Source organism: Leopardus geoffroyi, chromosome B4 (assembly GCF_018350155.1).
Source record: "Leopardus geoffroyi isolate Oge1 chromosome B4, O.geoffroyi_Oge1_pat1.0, whole genome shotgun sequence".
NCBI lineage: Eukaryota > Metazoa > Chordata > Mammalia > Carnivora > Felidae > Leopardus > Leopardus geoffroyi.
In genome coordinates this window covers 37648247-37670951 of record NC_059341.1, presented here as the reverse complement: position 1 = coordinate 37670951, position 22705 = coordinate 37648247, and the positions used below count along the sequence as shown (strand labels likewise).

Genomic DNA, 22705 nt, shown 5'->3' with positions numbered 1-22705 from the left:
AGAGAGAAGAGGGAAACAAACCACAAAGACTCTTTTTTAAAAAAAGATTTTTTTAATGTGTTTTTTGAGAGAGACAGAGACAGAATGCGAGTGGGTTAGGGGCAGAGAGAGGGAGACACAGAATCTGAAGCGGACTCCAGGCTCTGAGCTGTCAGCACAGAGCCCAACATGGGGCTTGAACTCACGAGCTGTGAGATCATGACCTGAGCCGAAGTCAGATGCTCAACCGACTGAGCCACCCAGGCGCTCCTAAGAGACTCTTAATGATAGAGAACAAACTGAGGGTTGATGGAGGGAGATGGGTAGAAGATGGGCTAGATGGGTGATGGGTATTAAGGAGGGCACTTGTTGTGATGAGCGCTGTGTGTTGTATGTAAGTGATGAATCACTGAATTTTACTCCTGAAACCAACATTACACTGTATGCTAACTAAAACTTAAATTGAAAAACATTAAACATTTTTTTTTGATGAATCTGGTTAAAAGTTGATCAATTTTGTTAATCTTGTTAAAGAGCTAGATCCTGGTTTCACTGATCTGTTCTACTGTTTGTTTGTTTTTTTTATATATTTCATTTATTGCTACTCTAATCTTTATAGTTCCTTCCCTCTACTGGTTTTGGGGTTTGGTTTGTTCTTTTTCTAGCTTATTTAGGTGTAAGGTTAGGTTGTTTATTTGAGATTTTTTTTCTTGCTTCTTGAGGTAGGTCTGTATTGATATAAATTTCCCTCTTAGAATAGTTTTTGCTGCATCCCAAAGATTTTGGGCCATTGTGTTTTCATTTTCATTTGTCTCCATGTGTTTGCTGATTTTCTCTGTGATTTCTTGGTTGAATCATTCATTGTTTAGTAGCATGTTATTTAAATTCCATGTATTTGTGCTCTTTCCAGATTTTTTCTTGAGGTTGCATTACAGTCAGAAAAGATGCATGGTATGACTTCAATCTTTTTGAATTTCTTCACGCTTATTTGGTGGCCTAATATGTTATCTATTCTGGGGAATGTTCAATGTGCACTTGAAAAGAATGTGTATTCTTATGTTTTAGGATGGAATGTTCTTTTTAAAAATGTTTATTTATTTTTGAGAGAGAGCGTGTGCACAATTAGGGGAGGGACAGAGAGAAAGGGAGACAGAGGATCCAAGCAGACTCCTCACTGTCAGTGCAGAGCCTGATGTGGGGCTCAAACTCATGAACTGTGAGATCATGACCTGAGCTGAAGTCAGACGCTTAACTGACTGAGCCACCCAAGTGCCCCTGGAATGTTCTGAATATATCTATTAAATCCATCTTGTCCAGTGTGTCATTCAAAGCCATTGTTTCCTTGTTGATTTTGTGTTTGGATGATCTGTTCATTGATATATGTGGGGTGTTAAGGTTCCCTACTATTATTGTATTACTAGTGATTACTTCCTTTATGTTTGTTATTAACAGTTTTATGTATTTGGGTGTTTTCATGTTGGGTGCATGACTATTTACAATTGTTATATCTTCTTGTTGGATTGTCCCCTTTGTGACTATATAGTGTCCTTCTTTGCCTCTTGTTACAATCTTTGTTTTAAAGTCTATTTTGTGTGTGCGTGCGCACACACACACACACATAAAAGAGTCTTATTTGTGCAATATGAGTATGCTACTCTGGCTTTTGTTTCACATCCATTTACATAATGTTTCTCCATCTTTTCAACTTTCAGTTTGTATCTGCATGTGTCTTTAGGTCTGAAATGAGTCTCGAGCCTCCTATAGGCAGCATGCAGATTGCTCTTGTTTTTTTGTTTTTTTTTTAATTTTATTTTTAACGTTTATTTATTTTTGAGACAGAGAGTGACACAGCATGAACGGGGGAGAGTCAGAGAGAGAGGGAGACACAGAATCCAAAGCAGGCTCCAGGCTCTGAGCTGTCGGCACAGAGCCCGACGCGGGGCTTGAACTCACAGACCGCGAAATCATGACCTGAGCTAAAGTCGGGCGCCCAACCGACTGAGCCACCCAGGCGCCCCTACTCTTGTTTTTTTAACCATTCTATCACCTTATATCTTTGATTGGAGCACTTAGTTCATTTATATTCAAAGTAATTATTGATAGTTATGTACTTGTTGTCATTTGTTACTTGTTTTATGGTTGTTTTTGTAGTTCTTCTCTGTTCTTTTCTTTTGCTTTCTTCTCTCATAATAAGTTGGCTTTCTTTAGTGGTATACTTGGATTCTTTTCTCCTTATTTTTGCATATCTATTACTGGTTTTTGATTTGTGGTTACCATTAGATTTGTATATAACATCTGCATATAGCAGTCTATATTAAGTTGTTGGTTGCTTAAGTTTGAACCTATTCTTTACTGCTTTCCCCACCATGCTTTAGGTGTATGGTGTCATATTTAGCATCCTTTTATTTTGTGAGTCCCTTGACTGATTTACAGATATACTCTTTTTTTCAAATACACTTATTTTTACAGCTTTTGTGTTTCTTACTTTTCTTGATCTTACTTATGATCTTTCCTTTTCACTCAAAGAGTCTACTTTAACATTTCTTGTGGGGCTGGTTTAGTGGTCATGAATTCCTTTAACTTTTTTTTTTGTCTGGAAAATGATCTCTCCTTCTATTCTGAATGATAGCCTTGCTGGATAGAGCATTCTTGGCTGCAGATCTTTTCCTCTCAGCATTTTTAATATATCATGCCACTTCCTTCTGGCCTGCAGAGTTTCTGCTGAAAACTACTCTGATAGCTTTATAGGGTTTCCCTTGTATGTTACTTTTCTTGTCTATTGCTGTTTTAAAAATTCTCTCTTTACCACTACTTTTGCCATTTTAATTACTATGTATCTTGGTGTGTATCTCCTTGGGTTGATTTTGTTGAGGGATCTCTGTGCCTCCTTGATCTGGATTTCTGTTTCTTTCCCTGGATTTGGTAAGTTTTCAGCTATTAATTTATTCAAATGAATTTTCTTCCCCCCTTTCTCTCTCTTTTCTTTCTGAGATTACTATAATACAAATGTTATTACATTTGATGTTGTCACTGAGTTCCTTTATTCTATTTTCATTTTGTATAATTTTTTTCCCCTCTTACCCATTTGTACTGATTATTTTTCATCATTCTGTCCTCCAGGTCATCAATTTTATTCTGCTTCCCCTAGTCTGCTATTAAATACACTCTAGTGTATTTTTAATTTCATCTATGGTGTTATTCATCTCTAATTACTTCTTTTTTATTTCTTTATGAAAGGTCTCACTGATGTCTTCCACTCTTTTCTCAAGTCTAGTGAGTATCTTTATGAGCATTACTTTAAATTCTCTATCAGGCATATTACCTATCTCCATTTTTCTTTGGTCTCTTTCTGTAATTATGTCCTGTTCTTTAATTTGGGACATATTTCTCTGTCTCCTCATTTGTATATAACTCGCTGTGTCTGTTTCTGTGTTAGGAAAGTCAGCTACATCTCCTGCTCTTGAAAGTAGTAGTCTTGTGAAGAAGAGGTCCTGTAGTGCCCTGAGGTGCAACATCTCCTGTTCACCAGAACCTGGTGCTTCAAGGGTGTCTCCTATGTGTGATGTGTGCACCCGACTATTGTGGCTGAGTCACTCTTGCCTTCAATCCAATCATCTGCAGTGGCTTTCTTTGCTTGTTGAAGGCAGAGTTTGGTCCCTGTGTGGTTAGTGTATCAGTCTGGGGCCAACTTGGGCTTCAGCTGAGTCAGAGCAGACATTTTCCAGAAATACAATAGCACCAAACTGCAAGGCACTTTCCCTGGGTTGTCCCTAAGAAGGTTTTATTGGTGGGCAGGGCCTGTAGTTAGATGGGCTAACCATTAGCCCCCAACCCATTGCTGGGATAGTAGTTTGATTGGTGTGTCTGGTTATCTTTCCCTCTTCCTAGGGCAGGAGTCACTTTGGAGTGGTGGTGGTCCCTGTTGGGGCTGCTTGCACACTGCTAGGCTTGTGGCTCTGCTTTGGATAGGCTCAGGGCAAGAGCATATTGGAGGGGGTAGATCTGCAATGTGTTTTGGGACAGGAAGTGCAGTGTTAGCAAGGTTTGTGTGCTGGTCCTCTGGGGGAGGGGTCCCACAGTGCAGGGACTAGGGCAGGCCTGGCTGGAGAGGATGGATCTGCAGATGTGAGAGGGGCAGTGTAGGATTCATGGTATTAGCAAGTTAGGTAGAGATTTGGTGCTGCCTTGGTTCCCACAGATGGCTGTGTGTTTATGCTGGGGCATGGGCACCTGCCAGCTCCTTTTTGTTCTTGGAGGAGCTTCCCAACAATCTCTGTCCCTCCAGGACATACTCTGAGATTAGTAAACAACTTTCCCTGCCATATGCCCCAGATGTTTTTCAAACTGCTCCTTCTATGCTGTATCTCTGAAGGGCTGTTTTTTTGTGCTGTCTCTTTAAGGGCAGGGACTCAGTTTCCTCTCACCCTCTCAGCTCTCCCAGAGCCAAGCCTGCTGATGTATAAAATTCCAGGTTTTGAGTCTGCTGGATTCATCAGTAAGAACTGATGAAATTTGGCCCCTCTGGTTTTCACAGCCAAATGTTAAAGGGATTTGTCTTCACTGTGTGGGCTTCCCAGATCGACAGACTATTTCTCTCCCCTGCCTGTGCCTATGAGCCTCTCGGCAGACAGTCCCCCAGCTCTGTTTAGCTCCTCACCACCTCTCTCCCCTTCCTACCCTCTTCTCTACATTTAGTTGTGGAGTTTGTTCTGCCAGCCTTCAGGTCCTTTTCTAGGTTATTTACACTGAGGTGAGTGTTATCTAGTTGTATTTGTGAAACGAGGTGAGCCATCTTCCCAGCAATCCTCTAAAATATACCTCCAGGAAGAAGGGAACCCAGGACTTCAACTGCTGGGAAGGAAGGGGACACTTGGAGGCTAAGGATCAGGCCACCTTTACTTCCTCCTGCAGTGGAGATGGTACAGAAATCCAGTGTATGAGCCACTTCAGTCACCCCTTTCTCCTTTTTTATTAAAAAAAATTTTTTTTAACGTTTATTTATTTTTGAGACAGAGAGAGACAGAGCATGAATGGGGGAGGGTCAGAGAGAGGGAAACACAGAATCTGAAACAGGCTCCAGGCTCTGAGCTGTCAGCACAGAGCCCGACGCGGGGCTCAAACTCATGGACCACGAGATCATGACCTGAGCCGAAGTTGGCCGCTTAACCGACTGAGCCACCCAGGTGCTCCTTTTCTCCTTTTTTAATATAAACATTTAGTTTTCTAAATTTCCCTCTAAGCACTACTTTCACGGCATCCTGTACATTTTAATATATACCTCCAATATCATTTCAGTTCAAAATATTTTGTAATCTCTCTCAAAACTTCCTCTTTGGCCAATGGATTATTTAGAAGTGTGTTATTTCCAAATGTTTGGAGAATTTTCTATTCTCTTGTGGTTATTGATTTCTGGTCTAATTCCTTTATGGTCAAGGCATACTTTTTACATGATTTTACTTTTTTTTTTCGGATAGAAAACTTTCTTTTCCCTAGCAACACTTTGTTTATTTATCACCTAATTAATATCACAAGAATCACAGTAATTTGAGTTGACAATATTGCCAAGTACAGATCATGCTGCAGGGTTCAATCATATGCATTGTTAAACCTTGCTAATTACACATTTATGTAAAAGATAATTCATGCAAGATGTATTCTTTAGAATGTGCCCTGTTGGAACTTTGGAGAAGTACATTATGGAAACATCTGTTAGTGGCCATAAAATTGCTTAACAATAACTGGCATTCACTTAGCTTCTTCCATTTTGGTGTCATTAGTGCATTACATATAAATCAGAACGAGTCTACTTCATTTTAGTGTAAATTCATCTCTCCATTCCACCACACAGAGTTTTTGTTTGTAATCCAGCAGGATAGCTACAAAGTTACTATGATACTTAGCAACTCAAAGAAATGAAAAAAAATATCAATTTTTTTGATAAGTTTGAAAGGCAATGTATCCTTTTTATTATATACCACAAGGTCTGACTCCTTTGAAATTTCCAAAGGGTGTTGTTGTTGTTGTTGTTCTTCTTCTTTTTAATGTTTATTTATTTTTAAGAGATAGAGCATGAGTGAGGGAGGGGCAGAGAGAGAGGGAGACACAGAATCTGAAGCAGGCTCCAGGCTCTGAGTTGTCAGCACACAGCCCGATGCTGGGCTCAAACCCACAAACCATGAGATCGTGACTTGGGCCAAAGTTGGATGCTTAACCAACTGAGCCACCCAGGTGCCCCCAAAGGGTGCTCTTCTGATTAGAATATATTATTTCTCGGAGACTGATTTCAGTTTTTAAATTTTTATTTATTTATTTTTAATGTTTATTTGTTTTCGAGTGAGAGAGAGAGAAAGAGACAGAGCATGAGTGGGGGAGGGGCAGAGAGAGAGAGTGGGAGACACAGAATCTGAAGCAGGCTCCAGGCTCCACACTGTCAGCACAGAGCCTGATGGGGGACTCAAACTCACAAGCTGTGAGATCATGACCTGAGCTGAAGTTGGACATTCAATCAACTGAGCCACCCAGGTGCCCCTTATTTCAATTTTTTAAAAGTTTTTATTTAAGTTCCAGTTAGGGGCTCCTGGATGGTTCAGTCAGTTAAGCGTCCAACTCTTGGTTTCAGCTCAGGTCATGATCTCACAGTTCGTATGTTTAAGCCCCACATCAGGCTCTGCGCTGTCAGTGAGAAGCCTTCTTGGGATTCTCTTTCTCTCTGCCCCTCCCCTTTTCTCCCTCTCTCTCTCTCTCAGAATAAATAAATACACTTTAAAATAAAATAAAACAAATTCCAATTAGTTAACACACAGTATAGTATCAGTTTTAGGTGTACAATATAGTGATTCAACACTTCCATACAACACCCAGTGCTCTTCACAGCAAATGCCTCCTTAATCCTCATCACCTGTTTTACCCATCTCTGTATCCACCTCCCCTCTGGTAACCATCAGTGTGTTTCTTGGTTTGCCTCCCTCTCTCTTTTTTTCCTTTTTGTTTATTTTGTTTTTAAAATTCCACATATGAGTGAAATCATATCGTATTTGTCTTTCTCTGACTTACTTATTTCACTTAGCATAATACTCTCTAGCTCTATCCATGTTGTTGCAAATGGCAAGATTTAATTTATAAAAGGAAGGATAAAACCATATGATCCTCTTAATAGATGCAGAAAAAGCATATGACAAAGCACAAACTCATTCATGATAAAAACTCTCAACAAAGTAGGTTTACAGGGTACATACCTCAATATAATAAAGGCCATACATGAAAATCCACAGCTAACATTACTCCGTGGTAACAAACTGAAAGCTTTCCCTCTAAGATCAGGAACAAGACAAGGATATCCACCCGCACCACTTTTATTCAACATAGTATTGGAAGTCCTAGCCACAGCAGAGAGGAAAAAGAAATAAAAAGCATCCAATTTGGGAAGGGAGAAGTAAAATTTTCACTATTTGCAGATGAAATGATACTATGTATGGAAACCCTTAAAGACCTCACCAAAATAAAACTACTAGAACTGATAAATGAATTCAGCAAAATTACAGGACGCAAAATTAATATACAGAAATCAGTTGCATTTCTATATACTAATAACAAAGTAGCAGAAAGAGAAATTAAGTAAACAATCTCACTTACAATTGCAGTAAAAAATAATAAAATATTTAGGAAAAAACTTAACCAAGGAGGTGAAAGGCCTGTACTCTGAAAACTATAAAACACTGATGAAAGTAAGTAATTTCATTTCTTGGTGTCATTAAACATTCACACATCCCAATCAGTTGGTTTGTCTCTCTTATTTTTTTTTTAATGTTTATTTTTAAGAGAGAGAGAGGGAGACACAGAATCTGAAGCAGGCTCTAGGCTCCAGGCTCCACACTGTCAGCACAGAGCCCAACATGGGGCTGGAACCCATGAACCACATGAGACCATGACCTGAGCCGAAGTTGGACACTTAACTGACTGAGCCACCATGCGCCCCTGTCTCTTAATTCTTTTAATCTATATATTGCCCTTCAATCATTTTTTTCCTTGAAATTTATTTGTTGAAGAAACCTAGTCATTTGTTCTCTAAATTTTCCACATTCTGGGTTGTCCTAATTACATCTTTTTGGGGCCACTTAATAAACTCCTCTGTCTAAATCTGTCCTATAAATTGCGAGACCTAGAACCTGTTAGATTCTAATTGTAATTGTTGGATCTAGATCATGAACCTGATCAATTTTTGGCAAGATTACTTCACAAGTAGTGTTGTCTTCTTCTATCAACAGCCACATGATGTGGTGTTTAGAGCTTTTGATGATCACTGCTTAGATTCACTAATGGCTGAGAACTGGTGACATTCTTTAAAAAAAAAAAAAAAAAGACCTTGTTATTGAGATGTCACTTGCTATGATAAAGTGTACAAGTCTTAAGTGTACACTTAGATACATTCTTACATATATACATATATACATGTATATATGTATATACGTTTGTATATATATGTATGTATCTGTGTAAATATCAGATCAGGATATAGAACATGTCCAAGACCCCCAAAAGTTTCCTCTCCCAGTGAATAACCACTGATAAACACTATTCTGACTTCTATCACCATAGATTAGTTTAGCTTGTTCTTTAAACTTCACATAAATGAAATTTTATAGTATGTACTTTTTTGTGTCTATATCATTTTGCTTCAACATTTTATCTGTGAGATTCACTCATGTTGTTACATGTAGCATCAGATCATTTTTTTATTGCTACGTAGTAGTCCACTGAGTCAATATACTTCTATTATTTTTGCAAAGTGATGACACTGTAATTCTATCATTCCTTGTTTATTTTTACCTGGAATTCTTCTATAAAGAGAAATCGACTTTATAAGCTGTTTGGTACTTTGAGGTATAGCTCATATAGGAAAGACAAGATAAATGCTGGTTTCCCTTCATTAGCTGTCAAGGTAATGTAAGTATTTATTTCCTATCATCCAAAGATAACTAGTGAGGGTTATTTCTCTAGTATCATATAAATTTAAAATGAATTAAAAATTTTTTTTAATGTTTATTTTATTTTTGACTGAGAGAGACAGAACATGAGCAGGGGAGGGGCAGAGAGAGAGGGAGACACAGAATCCGAAGCAGGCTCCAGGCTCTGAGCTGTCAGCACAGAGCCCAACACTGGGCTCAAACTCACAGACTGCGAGATCATAACCTGAGCCGAAGTCAGATGCTCAACCGACTGAACCACCCAGGCGCCCCTAAAATGGATTTTTAAATGCTTCATATGTTTTGATCAATTACAACTATTATTCTTACGGATGCTTAAATTGTCCCTTCTTTGGTCAGTGGGAGCCTCTTCAGGTTAGCTCCTGAATCCCTCTAATATAACGCCAATGTCTTTCATGGCTTCCTTGCTCTCCAGTATATTATCTTGTATATTTCCTGTCTCATTCCTGGGATAAACTGTTTCTCCAATGACCAATGATTCCTCTTAGTGAAAAATGGTATTTAGAGACCACAGTCTTGGCACGGGGCTATTTCATCAGAGTCTGGCTGCAAGGAAGACTTGCAGATCTCCCACTAGAATTCTTCCAATCTTCAAGAAGAATGTTGTTTTCTTATCAGTGCAGCATCAGTATTCTCTTCCATTGCTTGTAGACTTTTCATTTGTTGCCCTTCTTTTTTTCAGTTATAAATTGCTGTTTGTTTAGTTCCATTAATATCAGATTGATTATTGTAGATTGACAATGCGTCTTTGGATCGGTGGTATTTTGGGTCTATAATTTACCAATACTGACACACTGACATATTATGTTTCAAATAGGAATCATCCATAATTATATTTCTCAAGCAGGTTTATACATAATTCAGCTAGGAATCTGTGAATATAGTGACTCTTTTTTGTTACTACCAAGTTCTCTTTCTATTGAAGACTGGGAAAACATTACTGGGGGACCCTGGGGGACACTGACCCCCATTGAAATGAATAATAGTCAATATAATTTGAGAGCCACTGATTTAATTTGAAAAAAGGGAGGTGTTAAATGAGGATGTTTCTAGCACTTAGATAAGGTAAATTGGGGGCTGGAGGTATGAGGGCTTCTGGTGCCAGAGCCACATATAACCTGCCTGACAGCAAAAGAAGTCCTGTTCTCAGAAGTCTTGTCCTGATCCTGTGCAGAAGCCAGGTTCAGGTTACATTTCTACCCTCCAGAATACAGCTTAACAGGTCTCTCCCTTCATTCTCTTCTTCCTCTAGCATCTGAACATATGGCTGAATTCCCAGAACGACAATGAGAGGGAACGGGCCACGTGGTGTGCTGCCCGTATTCTTGGCTTCACTGCAAAATGGAACAACTTTGGAGTGAGCAGGAGCCTGCCCTGGAGCGTGGGCCCTCATCTGTACCCTTACGTCAAACTTGGTCACATATTACCTAGCCTCAATTACTCACCCTCACCCCACCTTCTCTCTTTCCTCCCTTTGTCTTTTTCCCTGTCCACCAATTCAATTCCATTTCACTTGGTTCAGTTTGATTCCAGCTATCTCAACAAGCAGTTACTGAATACTCACCAGGCACCATGCTAAGCGTTACAGTGGATACATAGATGACCAAGACAGTTTTTCTATTTTCATGGATCTTATAGTCCACTGGGGAGAGAAGCATGCATAGAACAAACTTATTTTTTTTATACTACATTTTTATTTTTATTTTTTTTAATATAGGAAATTCATTGTCAAATTGGTTTCCATACAACACCCAGTGCTCATCCCAAAAGGTGCCCTCCTCAATACCCATCACCCACCCTCCCCTCCCTCCCACCCCCCATCAACCTTCAGTTTGTTCTCAGTTTTTAACAGTCTCTTATGCTTTGGCTCTCTCCCACTCTAACCTCTTTTTTTTTTTTTTCCTTCCCCTCCCCCATGGGTTTCTGTTAAGTTTCTCAGGATCCACATAAGAGTGAAACCATATGGTATCTTTCTCTGTATGGCTTATTTCACTTAGCATCACACTCTCCAGTTCCATCCACGTTGCTACAAAAGGCCATATTTCATTCTTTCTCATTGCCATGTAGTATTCTATTGTGTATATAAACCACAATTTCTTTATCCATTCATCAGTTGATGGACATTTAGGCTCTTTCCATAATTTGGCTATTGTTGAGAGTGCTGCTATAAACATCGGGGTACAAGTGCCCCTATGCATCAGCACTCCTGTATCCCTTGGATAAATTCCTAGCAGTGCTATTGCTGGGTCATAGGGTAGGTCTATTTTTAATTTTCTGAGGAACCTCCACACTACTTTCCAGAGCGGCTGCACCAATTTGCATTCCCACCAACAGTGCAAGAGGGTTCCCGTTTCTCCACATCCTCTCCAGCATCTATAGTCTCCTGATTTGTTCATTTTGGCCACTCTGACTGGCGTGAGGTGATATCTGAGTGTGGTTTTGATTTGTATTTCCCTGATAAGGAGCGACAGAACAAACTTAAATAGAAGGTGATTACGAAAGTACAAACCAAATCTAGGAGGAATAAAAGATCAAAACACAAATGAAGTGTAAGTGAAGGGAAAGCTTCATAGAGGAGGAGACATTTGAGCTAGGCCTGAACAATGAGTGCAATATCAAGGGGCAAAGAAGAGGGACAGTGTAAGGTCATTCCAAAACTATGATCCCACAAGTTTTTAATAGCTACAACCCACCTGTCTAATTTCATTCGTTAACCTCACCTAGTCTGTCCTTTCATATCTCTCCTGAATCCCCGCCTCCTCTCACTTTAACTCAGCCTAAGGGAATGGCTGGGATAACTTGTGACTTCCCGCTCTCCTCTCCAGGTGGAGATCAAGTTCTCTCGGTTGGGGTGCTTGGTAAGGCTGCTGGCCATGCGCTGCCAGGACCCAGTGGACAACATCTGCTTCCTGTCTTCACAGGCAGTCTACAACCTCTACCGTATCCTCCTGCTGCAAAAGCGTAGGGAGAATCTCCTCTTTTCACCTCTGCTCTGGCCTCCCATTTAGGTTTGGCCATCCACCCATACTGTTCTGGAAGAGTGAGAGCTAGGAAGTTACCTGAGCAACCTCATTTCCAATGAGGAACCTGCCCCTAGACATCTACCTATACCCTCTTGGGACAAAATAGCTACTCAGGAAACAGTTCTTTTGAATTAGTTTCTCCCCCTCTGGCTGAGCACCATACTCTGACCCTATTCTGTCTCTGCTCTGAGGCAGGCAACATGGGGGTTCCTTTGACATTAGCTCTCACCTTTCCTTATCTTACAGCCCATTCCCCTTCCCCATGGGATAAACATCTCCCCAAGCTGATTTAGTGCAGTAGGTGGTTTGGGTTGGGCAGATGGGAACCTAAGGGGAACCTAAGACACCTTTCAAGTGTCTGAGGGGTGGGGTCGGGTGTCTTTGTTTCAGAGATGCAAAGGAAAAAACAGGGCTTATGGGAAGAAGAGGGCAAGAGTGAAGTCTATAGTGCCAACGTGTTCTATAACAACACCTTTGAGATTGCCAAGGTGAGAGGGCAGGGCCAGAGACAAACTGGGAAGAGCCTGGGCCTCTAACCTACATCATATTATAGACTCCTGCGGTGGGACTCCTTTATCCCATCCCCTTTCCCATTCCATTGCTGATTGTGAACTTTTACTTTGGGGAAATTTTTCAACATGCTACAGTATGCTCCCTCTTAAGCATCATGGGTCCTAATCCTTCTTTCTTACCTGTCACCCAGAAGCGTTTGCTTCACACTAATGATGCTTTTTGTAGACTCAGCCCATGCCTCAACCACATGTCATTAAGGATCTTGGTCTCAGCCCTTCTTTCCCAGCACTCTGCCCCTGACCTGTGAGCCCCTCGGTGCATCTGAGGTCAGTGTTTTCTCCCTCCCATTCCCAAAGACTCTGTTCCCAGTGAAAGGGTCTTCTAGGAGCTAGGCAGACAGCACAGGCCTAGGACAAAAGCACATCATGTTCCCAAGAGAAGGTCTCTCCTCCTACCCCAACCAGGAAGGATGGCACAGGCTACTTCAAGCAAGAGGCCCTGGGTGCAGGCGGCCTGATGCCACCCTTACAGGCATTTGCAGAGTACTTCACCGAGATGCAGCTCACCCACCTGGTGCTGACGGCCATGGAGGGTCTGACTGACAGCAAGGCCACTGTGTCTCTGGCAGCAGCCCAGCTGATGAGTGCTGTTATGAAAGAACGGGGCAGAGATATGATAAAGGTAGTGTGGTGCTGTGGTGGGAGCTCTGTCATGCACGCCAGGAGCCTGGGCTCTCTGCTGGCTCTATTCCAAACCAGCTGAAGGGCCTTGGGAAGTCCCTTTCCTTGTAGGCCTTAGTTCACTCACCTCTAACATGTAGGTTGGGCTGGATTTACTCTGTGGTCCCACTGAGCTCAGACATCTGTAATTCTGAGCTCAGGGCTGGTTCTTCAGAGAAAGACAACCACAAGCAGTGGTGTGGGCAGCTGCAGGGCCTAGTGGCCGAAGCACAAGGAAGCATTGAAGGGGGGATTCACTCTGATTCCCGGGGTGGGGGGGTCAGGGGGCTTAGATTTCTGTGAAGGTAAGGTTGTGGATTGCAAACTAGCAAGCTCATGGAATGATTGACCTTTGAGTACATTTTCTTTCAGGATAATGTGTACAAACAGGAAGCTTTTGCCTAAAAATCCACATTTCCCGCCTCACTGAGAAAAACTTTTAAATGAGGTCACATAGGGCAATTCTTTGAGTGGCCACTATCCCTTTTATATATGGCATGGGCTCTCTAGACCTTCCTATCTCTGAATCCCCTGACACCTATTGCCTTCACTCACTTATGTGGCTTGCCTGGCCTAGGTGCCAGAAATGGAAGGATACTTCTGAGGGTGTCCTTGAGGTATTACAATAAAACGGACTTGGCAGCGGGCCATGAACTAGGAATCTAAGGGCCAGATGAGAGTCTATGGTGCCCCCACATCCAATGCCAAGTATTCCTGCAGTTTCAGGGGTTTCAAGTTGATCTCAGTGGGGGGAAGAAGCCCTGAAGGGTGTATAGGGCTTTTGTCTCCCTTCCAGAGCCTTTTGTGTCTCCTGAGTCACCTAGGAGTAACTCTCTGGACTTTGAGCTGCAGGCAGACATCTGTCCTAGTGGACATTGGTGCCAGCTTCTGGAGTTCCTTTTGTCACCCGTGCTGGTCCAGCCTCTGGCACCCTAGAATTCTGCCTTAAGAGTCACTGGCAGGATTGCAAGTAGCCCCTTGAGTCAGGGAGTTGGTAGGTAGGAAGGAAGGGGGAAGGTAGCAAGGAAACACTTGCTGAGACTCTTTTGGCTCTTCCCTATAGATTGAAGAAATTGTGGAGGGGATTGTGGGACGGCTCAACTTACAGCTGGAGCCCAACACGAAGGAGGAGACAATGCGGGCCATGTGCTTGCTGGCTGGCAACAACACCCACAGGGTTGTGCCCATGCTGCTCAACAAGACCCTGCCTTGGGACAGGTACCCCTCTCATGGCCCGGGAACACAGTCTCCAGCCCAGTACACCCTCCCCTGCCTCAGCCCAAGCCCAGCCCAAAAATCAATGCATTGTGATGCTTTCTCTTTGACACCAATCACACTTCCCGTCTGCGTTCTCTGGCCAAGTCTAGACCCTGAGAACTGGCCCTTCAAAGGCCCAAGACCAGACTAATCCTAGGAGCTTGGTCACCAGGGCCTGTGACATAGCTGCCCCTGGGTCCCGCAGAACCAACCTGGCCCTTTGGAAGGCATTTGGCACCCGGCGAGAGACCACAATCAGCGTCCTGCAGCTGCTCATAGGCATCCTGGAAAAGCTCCACTCCAGAGAGGAATCTAGGGAGATGGCCTTCCAGCCTGTGGCGGTCAGCATGGGAGCAGGGGAGCCGAGGACTTCCTGTTCTGGGACTTGGGGGCAGAGCTGAAGGTCAAGAGCTGCAGGGTGGGAGCAGGTCTTAGAGGAGCAATCACTAATACTGTACATTCAATTTACACTTGTACCTCTTCTTGGTACCTGTATATCTAAGAACTGCATGTTGCAGAGAGAGCAGGGATTGACCCCATTTTATGGACAAGGAAACTGATGTTTAAAGCTAAGCAGCTTTCTCTGTCTCCTGATTCTGGGGCTGGTACTCCTTTTCCCAGGGCCTGGGGTGTGGCATGGGGGTTAGAGGCAGAAGAGGTTTCGTTGCCAGGGATGGACAAAGTATTCCCCAAATCCTTTTCTCCTAAAAATGTTAGAGTTGCTTCCAATTTTGTTTTTGATGTCAAGAGAGTGAAGAGAAAGCAGATTGCCTGTGTGTGGCCCCCTTATTTTCCTAGGGAAGAGTGGTGGGCTTTCAGTTCTTAGATGCTTCTTATAAGCCTGAGTCAGAGTGAGCTGTGCCCTTTGGGCAGTGATAGGGAGGGCAGGGTGTGGGACTCAGTGTGTGGGGCTGTGGGACCATTTTATGTCTTTATCCACCATCTGCCAGGTGACATGTGCTTTGTGTGAGATGCTGTCAGGGTCCCTGTGCCAGGAGGCTGTCCAGGAGCTCTACCCCCGGCTGTTGCTGGCTATACTGCATCATCTCTACTGGGTGATTGAACAAAATGTCCCCCAGAAGATGGTGGTCTACAACAGGGAGGAGGGCCCAGGCCGCAAAAGCAAGCCCTTTGATCCTACTAGGTAAGCCCAACAGCCTTGTGACGGACAGCTGGGACTAGTCCATTCCAGAGGGCCCTGGACAACTGGATGCTGGCCCCCTAGGAATGCCAAGGAAGAGAACAGAAGAGCGGAGACAGAACACGGGTGTGCGTACTGTGGTCACATGTGCTAGAATATTCTCACATATTTTCAAGCTTCTCATTTATCATCTTCTTGTATGCATTCTTCAGCTGATTCACTCAGTAGTTCATACCCATATTCATAACTGCCCATGAAGAGATTCAACTAGATGGTAGGTGGTAGGGCAAGCCCGCATCTTTGTCATTCTCTCCATGCTGTTGTGGCATTCGAATCTGGATGACCTTTGACTTGGCTTTGTCACTAGCTTTGCTGTCTTGCACAAGCCACAACTGGGAGTTCTGTTTTCTCATCTCAAAAATGGGGGCTGGACTCCTAAATACGTGGTCGTCATGCTTTTTTTTTTCTTTTAAACCTCAGGACATTCTATCCATATGGAATCTTATATAAAATGAGAACAAATAAAACCAAAACCAAATAAAACCACATACTGATTAGGTGGGTGTGGAGTTGAAGAGATATCCTAACCCCATTCTGTGCCCCAGAGAGCAGAATTGGAAAGCCATAGCACTCAGATATCTCTATAGTCTCTTTCATAGGACTCTGTGGTTAGATGACGGCCAGAGTTGAGGGAGTGGATGGGCATTTGGAAATGGCTTTCACAGAGCCATTGATTCTTGTCAGCAGGAAAGGAGAACCCAGCTACCCAAGCAGGAAACTGTCTCCTGGTTTGCAAGCACAGGATGCAGACCGGGGCATAATGCCTTGTTCATCCTTCTCTCCCTTTCTTTTCACACACCCAATGGTGGTGACCTTCAGTTGTGCCTTGGAGGTAGTGAAGCTGGTGTTCGTGGCAGCTGCATATGAAGGAGTGGTGGTCTATGCAAATCAGCATCACTGCTGGGACCTTCTGTCCAGCCCAGAGTTTTACTACATAGGGATCATGGACCTGACAAGGTGAGGCTATTTCCCCAGTAACCCTGGTACTGCTCTAGTGCCAGCCTTTAGTGGCCCCTTCCCCACCTCCCAATCCTTTGGTCTCCTGCCTTCGTGTCTTCCCTGTTCCATGCATGCTGGTCCCTTGCCACCTACCCGCCCCCCCCCCCCAGCAACTCTTGGCTTCCTGTGTCCCACCCCAGTGGCATTGTGAAGAACTGTGAACCTGCCATCCTGCATCGAATCCTCAACCTCATCAGGAACATCCTCTATAGCTCCAACTATCACAGGAGGATTCTGGCCAGGACTTTCTATGCACAGGTGAAGCGTGGGGAAAGGTCCACAGCCTGAGCCATTCATATCCTGGGCTGAGGAACATTTAACGGAAATGTTAAATAACTAGCCCCAGAAAGAGAAAGGATAATCTTAAGTCATTTAAAGTGGGGTCCCTTCTCTGGCACTTCAGGTGCCTGGTTAAAGGAGGCAGGAAAGCCTGAGGAGGGGGCCAGTGGCTTGTGCTCCAGAATGATCCATGGATCCTAGCACTTGACTCAAACTTCAAACCTTTTCAGCATTATCCTCTACCTCCTAAACTTAGTCTCCACCCCGTGTATACAGATCTACCACTGTGCTCAACTGGACACACACATTACCTGAGTATGGGATCTGAGGGAGGACTGAGGGAGTACTGGGTACTTATAACCTTTTCTCCATCCATAGCTGTGTCTCCTCATACCCACAGCTGCTCTGGCACCGATCAGTGGCTCAGACTGTGGGGCAAGACTTTTTGGGCAATCTAATCAAGTGGACCAACGAGCCCAACATCATTATGAAAGAAGTTGGGCTCCGTGGAATCAGTAACCTCGCATTGCACCCAGGACAAGTAAGAGTGGGGAGGACCAAATGGGAATCGAGTGCTACTCCCTGAAGAATTGGGCTTACCTCTTCAGCCCAATTCTTCTTCTCCCTGAAGAATTGCGCTTACCTCTTGGTTCTCTTAGTTACCCAGGGCATAGTACATTCCCCAACCTCTCATCCAAGGACAGCACAACATCCAGTTTGTAGACTTACATAGACTGGCCATCAGACCTCCTAAACCCTGTGAACACCAGCCTTCTACTTCCTGGGCACATCTGGCCCTCAGATTCCCCATGTCTGTTCCTCTTAGGCACTGTTTTCTAAAAATCCTGTCCCTAGGGTGTTGCAGGATCCTCAGGTGGTGAGTGATCTCTGCCTTCTTCCAAATAGTCAGAATCTCTGAAGAGCCAGGTTCCATTCTTGCGAGACTTCCTGAAGAATGAGGCACGAGTGACAATGCAGGCAGTAAAGAGCCTACGGAACATCATCTGCTTTGGGAAGCAACAGAACACCAAGGTGGTATTTTGCAGCATCTCCAAGCAGCTGCGTCCACTCATCAATGATGTACGGGCCAAAGTTCCTAGGATCAGTTGGAAACAGTATGGGCTGGGACTGAGGATGAGCCCTGGAAACTGAGCGGAGGGTACTGGGGCAGGGCTGTGGGACTGTGGCAGAAGGCTGAAGTCACCAAGGGGTAGCAAAAAGGATACTTGGCTACCTGAAGCCATGCATAGGGTTGTCCCCAGTGCATTCTCCATTACAGACAGACCTAGCACACAGTTATCTACCCATTCTCTCACCAGGAGCCACTGAAGGAAAAAAAAAATGGCACCCTGCTATGAAATTGGTTCTGGAGTGAAGTGTGGGGAGACAAGTCACAACTTTACCCTTCTCCCAGATAACACAGGAACCTTAGAATGCTAGGAACCTTGTCAAAAGGACTCAAAGGCTCAGGAATCTGAACTGCCTACACCAATACCAATCCATTTCACATCTCAGCCTGGGACCTGGACTGTTGTCTGTCCTGTAGTTCAGTTTTCAAAGTCTATGGTATGTGGTTTAGGGTCAGATCTATGCATGGAGTGAACACAGGAGTTCATAAACAACTTTATAGGGTCACTCTCCCTAGCTCCTCCCTCTCTGTTACCTCCCTGGTTTTACAGTTCTTTGGGGCTCCCTTTTTCCAGTTGTCTCACAAGAAAGCTGGTACTTTAGTTACTCTGCAGTGCCAGGCACCTCTATGTGCCCACAACGGGGCCAAGTGGCATGATGGCAGAGGAAATAAAGCAATGGGGGCTTATCCATCCTCTTGGGGTCTCAGCTCCTTCAGATGGAGAGTAAGCTTCCCCTCCCTCAGAGTTTTGGCTCCTATAGACTCCCATGGGGCTTGTTTTGGAACTGTGACATGAGAGAATCAAGGGAAGAAAAAGAAACTTCGTGCATTAAGTAGAGGGCTTCTCTTGGAGCTGTCTGCCCAGCGTGCTTGCTTCCCAGTTTCTGGTTTCCTTGTGGGCCAGCCAGGGAGACCAGCTGGTATGAACAGATGTGCCCCTCAGCTATTGAGACTGGTGGCATCCTCCTACCCCCACAGTAGCTGGAGTGTCAGGAACCTCTTCATCTTTGGCTTCTGGGAATCTCTCTTACTTCCTTAAAGCTTAGCTATACATTAAAAAATTTAGGGGGGTAGGGGCACCTGGGTGGCTCAGTCAGTTGAGCATCTGACTTCAGCTCAGGTCATGATCTCGCAGTTCCTGAGTTCGAGCCCCACGTTGGGCTCTGTGCTGACAGCTCAGAGCCTGGAGCCTGCTTTGAATTCTGGGTCTCCCTCTCTCTCTGCCCCTCCCCCACTCATGCGCGCTCTCTCTCTCTCTGAAAAATAAAAACATTAAAAAAATTTAAAAAAATTTTGGGGGTATTTATTATCTAGCATTTAAAGGCATTTATAGTGGTAAAGTTATCAGGTTATCTTTTCTCCCATATTGCTAGAATGGAAAGTTGAGATCTATGGTCTAATCAAGAAATAGTAAACGGTTATCATGTACACAATGACAACCTGCCAGAATGAAAAGAACACTGACCCTCGGGTCATAGGATCTGGGTTCCTGGTGCTGCTTTTATGATTCACCTAGCCAGAGGAACTTAGGCAAATCTCTGTTGTTTTACCATTTGTAAAATTTTCTTCTATTATTTTGTTGCTATATCCTCTTTTTTTCTCTTCTTTCTGTTCTGTCCTTTGCAATTTCTTTAGATTTATTCTCCGTGTTTCTTCATTTTTCTTTCATATTTCCCATCTCTTTGTCCACCTTGGAAGAATTTCTGGGCTGATTCTCCTCTTACTAACTCACACTTTAGCTGTGGTTATTCTGCTATCCAACCCACCTGTTGAATTTTTATTTAATATTTTTTTATGAAGCAGGTCCTTCCTCTTTATTTTTCTCTTCTAGTTGATGGTGTGGTATCTGAATAGCTATTACATTATTCTATAGAGACACTACCTTACTTTTGCCTGTATTTATTTATTTACTCATTTATTTATAATTTCAAAGTTTACTTACTCATTTATTTATAATTTCAAACTATCTATAGAGAGATATAGATAGATATTACAAAATCTTCTGGATGATTCAATTATACTGTCTCTAAGGTTTTGTTTACATTGTATTATTTATTTATTTATTTATTTATTTATTTATTTATTTTAACGTTTATTTATTTTTGGGACAGAGAGAGACAGAGCATGAACGGGGGAGGAGCAGAGAGAGAGGGAGACACAGAATCGGAAACAGGCTCCAGGCTCTGAGCAGTCAGCACAGAGCCCGACGTGGGGCTCGAACTCACGGACAGTGAAATCGTGACCTGAGCCAAAGTCGGACGCCCAACCGACTGAGCTACCCAGGCGCCCCTACATTGTATTATTAATTGTATCCTGGGTGGTGCAGGTTTTTGTTTGTTTCTCTTGTGGTCCTGGTTTTCCTGAACATTTGGTGAGTCTTGGTGGTGAGTTCTGGAAAGTTTACACTACTGACTCTTGGCCAGCCCTCTGTGAAAGTAATACCTATGACTGCAGCCTGGCTTCAGTAACTGTGGGACGTGTCCAGGGATATGTGGCCAGTAGGATGCACCAATAGCCAGTCTTTGACTGTGGGATTCCCTGTTCTTCCTGGGTGTTGCCAGACTCGCAGGGCCCCATCCCCTCTCTCTGGTCGAGATAGCACACTCCCTGCTCTGTGGGGGTGGTATGTCTCTCTCCTGCTTGCTATTTAGCAAGGAGGATACTGGGAGGGCAGCACGGAAGGAGACACTGTGCTGTGCCCCTGGACTACCCCTCTCCAAATGACCACCCTGTCAGTTGCCCAGCATCCGCTTCTGCTCCTCACATTCAGAGCTGTTAAGCTTGGAGCATTCCCAGAACATGCCCACCTTCTCCAGCAGTCTGTTCTTGCCCACACTTTGGGCTGTGGTTTCAACTTTAATTCCAATCCTGTCTGCTGTGTGTCTTTCAGGGACATTCTAGTCCTCTGTCAGGGAGGATCCCATCTACTATTTCAGAACCATTATGGATTTAAAGAGACGTGTCTCTACTATTTCTTTCAGGGATTTGGGGCAGGAAGGGATAAGTGAAGCAGTACTCAATCACTGATCTTGAGCCAAACTGCCTGTGATACTTTTTAGTTAAAGTACTAACACTGAATCATCTGTTTTGTTATTAGGTTCACTGTGCAAAAAATAACAACATGTATATCTATTTTGTTAAAATGTCTGCTTCCCAAACCCTACAAGTTCAGGGACTATCTGTTTTGTCCCACCACATCTCTGTTATTTGGTGCTATGCCTAGCTCCTGAGAGCTACCCAATAAGCATTTGTTCAATTAACATAGAATATACTCTTGAAAGTGTACAGTTTAGCTGTTTATGACCGTTGTTAATTAGTACAAGCTAATATCGATTTAAACAATTTTATTCACAGTATAACTAGGATAGCTATAGGTATTTTTAAAAATTTCGCTGGGGCGCCTGGGTCGCTCAGTCGGTTGAGCATCCGACTTCGGCTCAGGTCATGATCTCATGGTCCGTGAGTTCCAGCCCCGCGTCGGGCTCTGTGCTGATGGCTCAGAGCCTGGAGCCTGTTTCTGATTCTGTGTCTCCCTCTCTCTCTGACCCTCCCCCGTTCATGCTCTGTCTCTCTCTGTCTCAAAAATAAATAAACGTTAAAAAAATTTTTTTTAAAAAAATAAAAATTTTGCTGAAATTTTAGCCAAATCCTTAGCTAAATCCTTAGAAGAGAAATTAAGCTGTCAGTGTGGCCCAGGGCAGAACTGAAACTATGATCTTGGCTTTTCTAAGCCTGTGCCTTAACAGAGGGACTTACTAGCTCTGGACTCTAAAGAGAATTACTCAGATACACAAACCGTGTTGCCTTTACATGGTAAACACAGTATCATCAGCGTACTTTGGACGTGGAAATGAGATGTGGGAGTAGGGAGCCAGGCCAGGCAGGGCCAGAGGGAAAGCACAGCCGCCCCATCTCCGTTTTGCTCTTCGTGGCAGGAGAGGGACCTGGTGAAGATCTCGGCCACCTCTGCCCTGGGCCACATGCTGCATCGAGTTCACAAATTCAAGCCGGGAGCCATCACCCGAAGAGAGATCTACAGTTTTCTAGTCCCGCTGCTACTTAGCATTCAGGATAATAACACCGAGGTAGTCAAGGTACTGGCGACCCCTGTCCTGGCAGATTCCCACCCCTCCTTTTTTTGCTAGAGCAGAGCCCCCTTCCCTTTGACTCTATTTCATGAGCCCAGCCTTGGCTGTACATTTCCTGTCCACATCTTTGGTGTCATCCTCGGGGCTGGCTCTGAGCACTTTTACCCTCTCTTTTGGGTGCTGTTGATCTCATCCTGATATGGTTCTGTTCCCTGAAGCTATTTATGTCCCATGTCCTGAACAAGGTCCCACGTTTTACCTGATTCCAGCTCCAAACCCTCAGCTGAGCCCCCTGGGGGCTACCTTCATGGTCTTCCACTTAGCCTCCTGCCCTGGCTCCACAGAGCCATAGGAGTGAGGCTTTGGGGATCCCCTTCTCTCCATCCCGTAGGCCTGTGGAGGGGCCCTGACTGAGTGGACTAAGGTGATTGGCTGGTCATCACTCACACAGACATTCCAGCACACCACCCTCAGTGATCATATCCAGGTATTGGAAGAAACGTGCAAGTACCTGGTGAGTGAGAGTCTCTGAGA

The 22705-nt window shown here is 43.8% G+C and overlaps 1 protein-coding gene across 17 annotated transcripts in view; it reads left to right on the top strand.

The window, feature by feature from the left end:
• The window catches only part of LOC123590788 (maestro heat-like repeat-containing protein family member 1), a 95152-nt gene that overhangs the window by 61991 nt on the left and 10456 nt on the right, over nucleotides 1-22705 (top strand). For 9 of the 17 annotated variants that reach the window (XM_045464268.1, XM_045464267.1, XM_045464277.1 and 6 more), the window contains 13 exons: nucleotides 10216-10320; nucleotides 11789-11924; nucleotides 12377-12474; nucleotides 13031-13180; nucleotides 14282-14436; nucleotides 14681-14816; nucleotides 15426-15619; nucleotides 16496-16633; nucleotides 16816-16933; nucleotides 17355-17495; nucleotides 17861-18034; nucleotides 22019-22177; nucleotides 22563-22685. In XM_045464268.1, the coding sequence (XP_045320224.1) occupies nucleotides 10216-10320; nucleotides 11789-11924; nucleotides 12377-12474; nucleotides 13031-13180; nucleotides 14282-14436; nucleotides 14681-14816; nucleotides 15426-15619; nucleotides 16496-16633; nucleotides 16816-16933; nucleotides 17355-17495; nucleotides 17861-18034; nucleotides 22019-22177; nucleotides 22563-22685 (1827 nt within the window). Of the gene's footprint in view, nucleotides 1-10215; nucleotides 10321-11788; nucleotides 11925-12376; nucleotides 12475-13030; nucleotides 13181-14281; nucleotides 14437-14680; nucleotides 14817-15425; nucleotides 15620-16495; nucleotides 16634-16815; nucleotides 16934-17332; nucleotides 17496-17809; nucleotides 18035-22018; nucleotides 22178-22562; nucleotides 22686-22705 lie in introns of those variants that run through there. The other 8 variants (XM_045464271.1, XM_045464272.1, XM_045464281.1 and 5 more) reach the window with 8 other exon arrangements.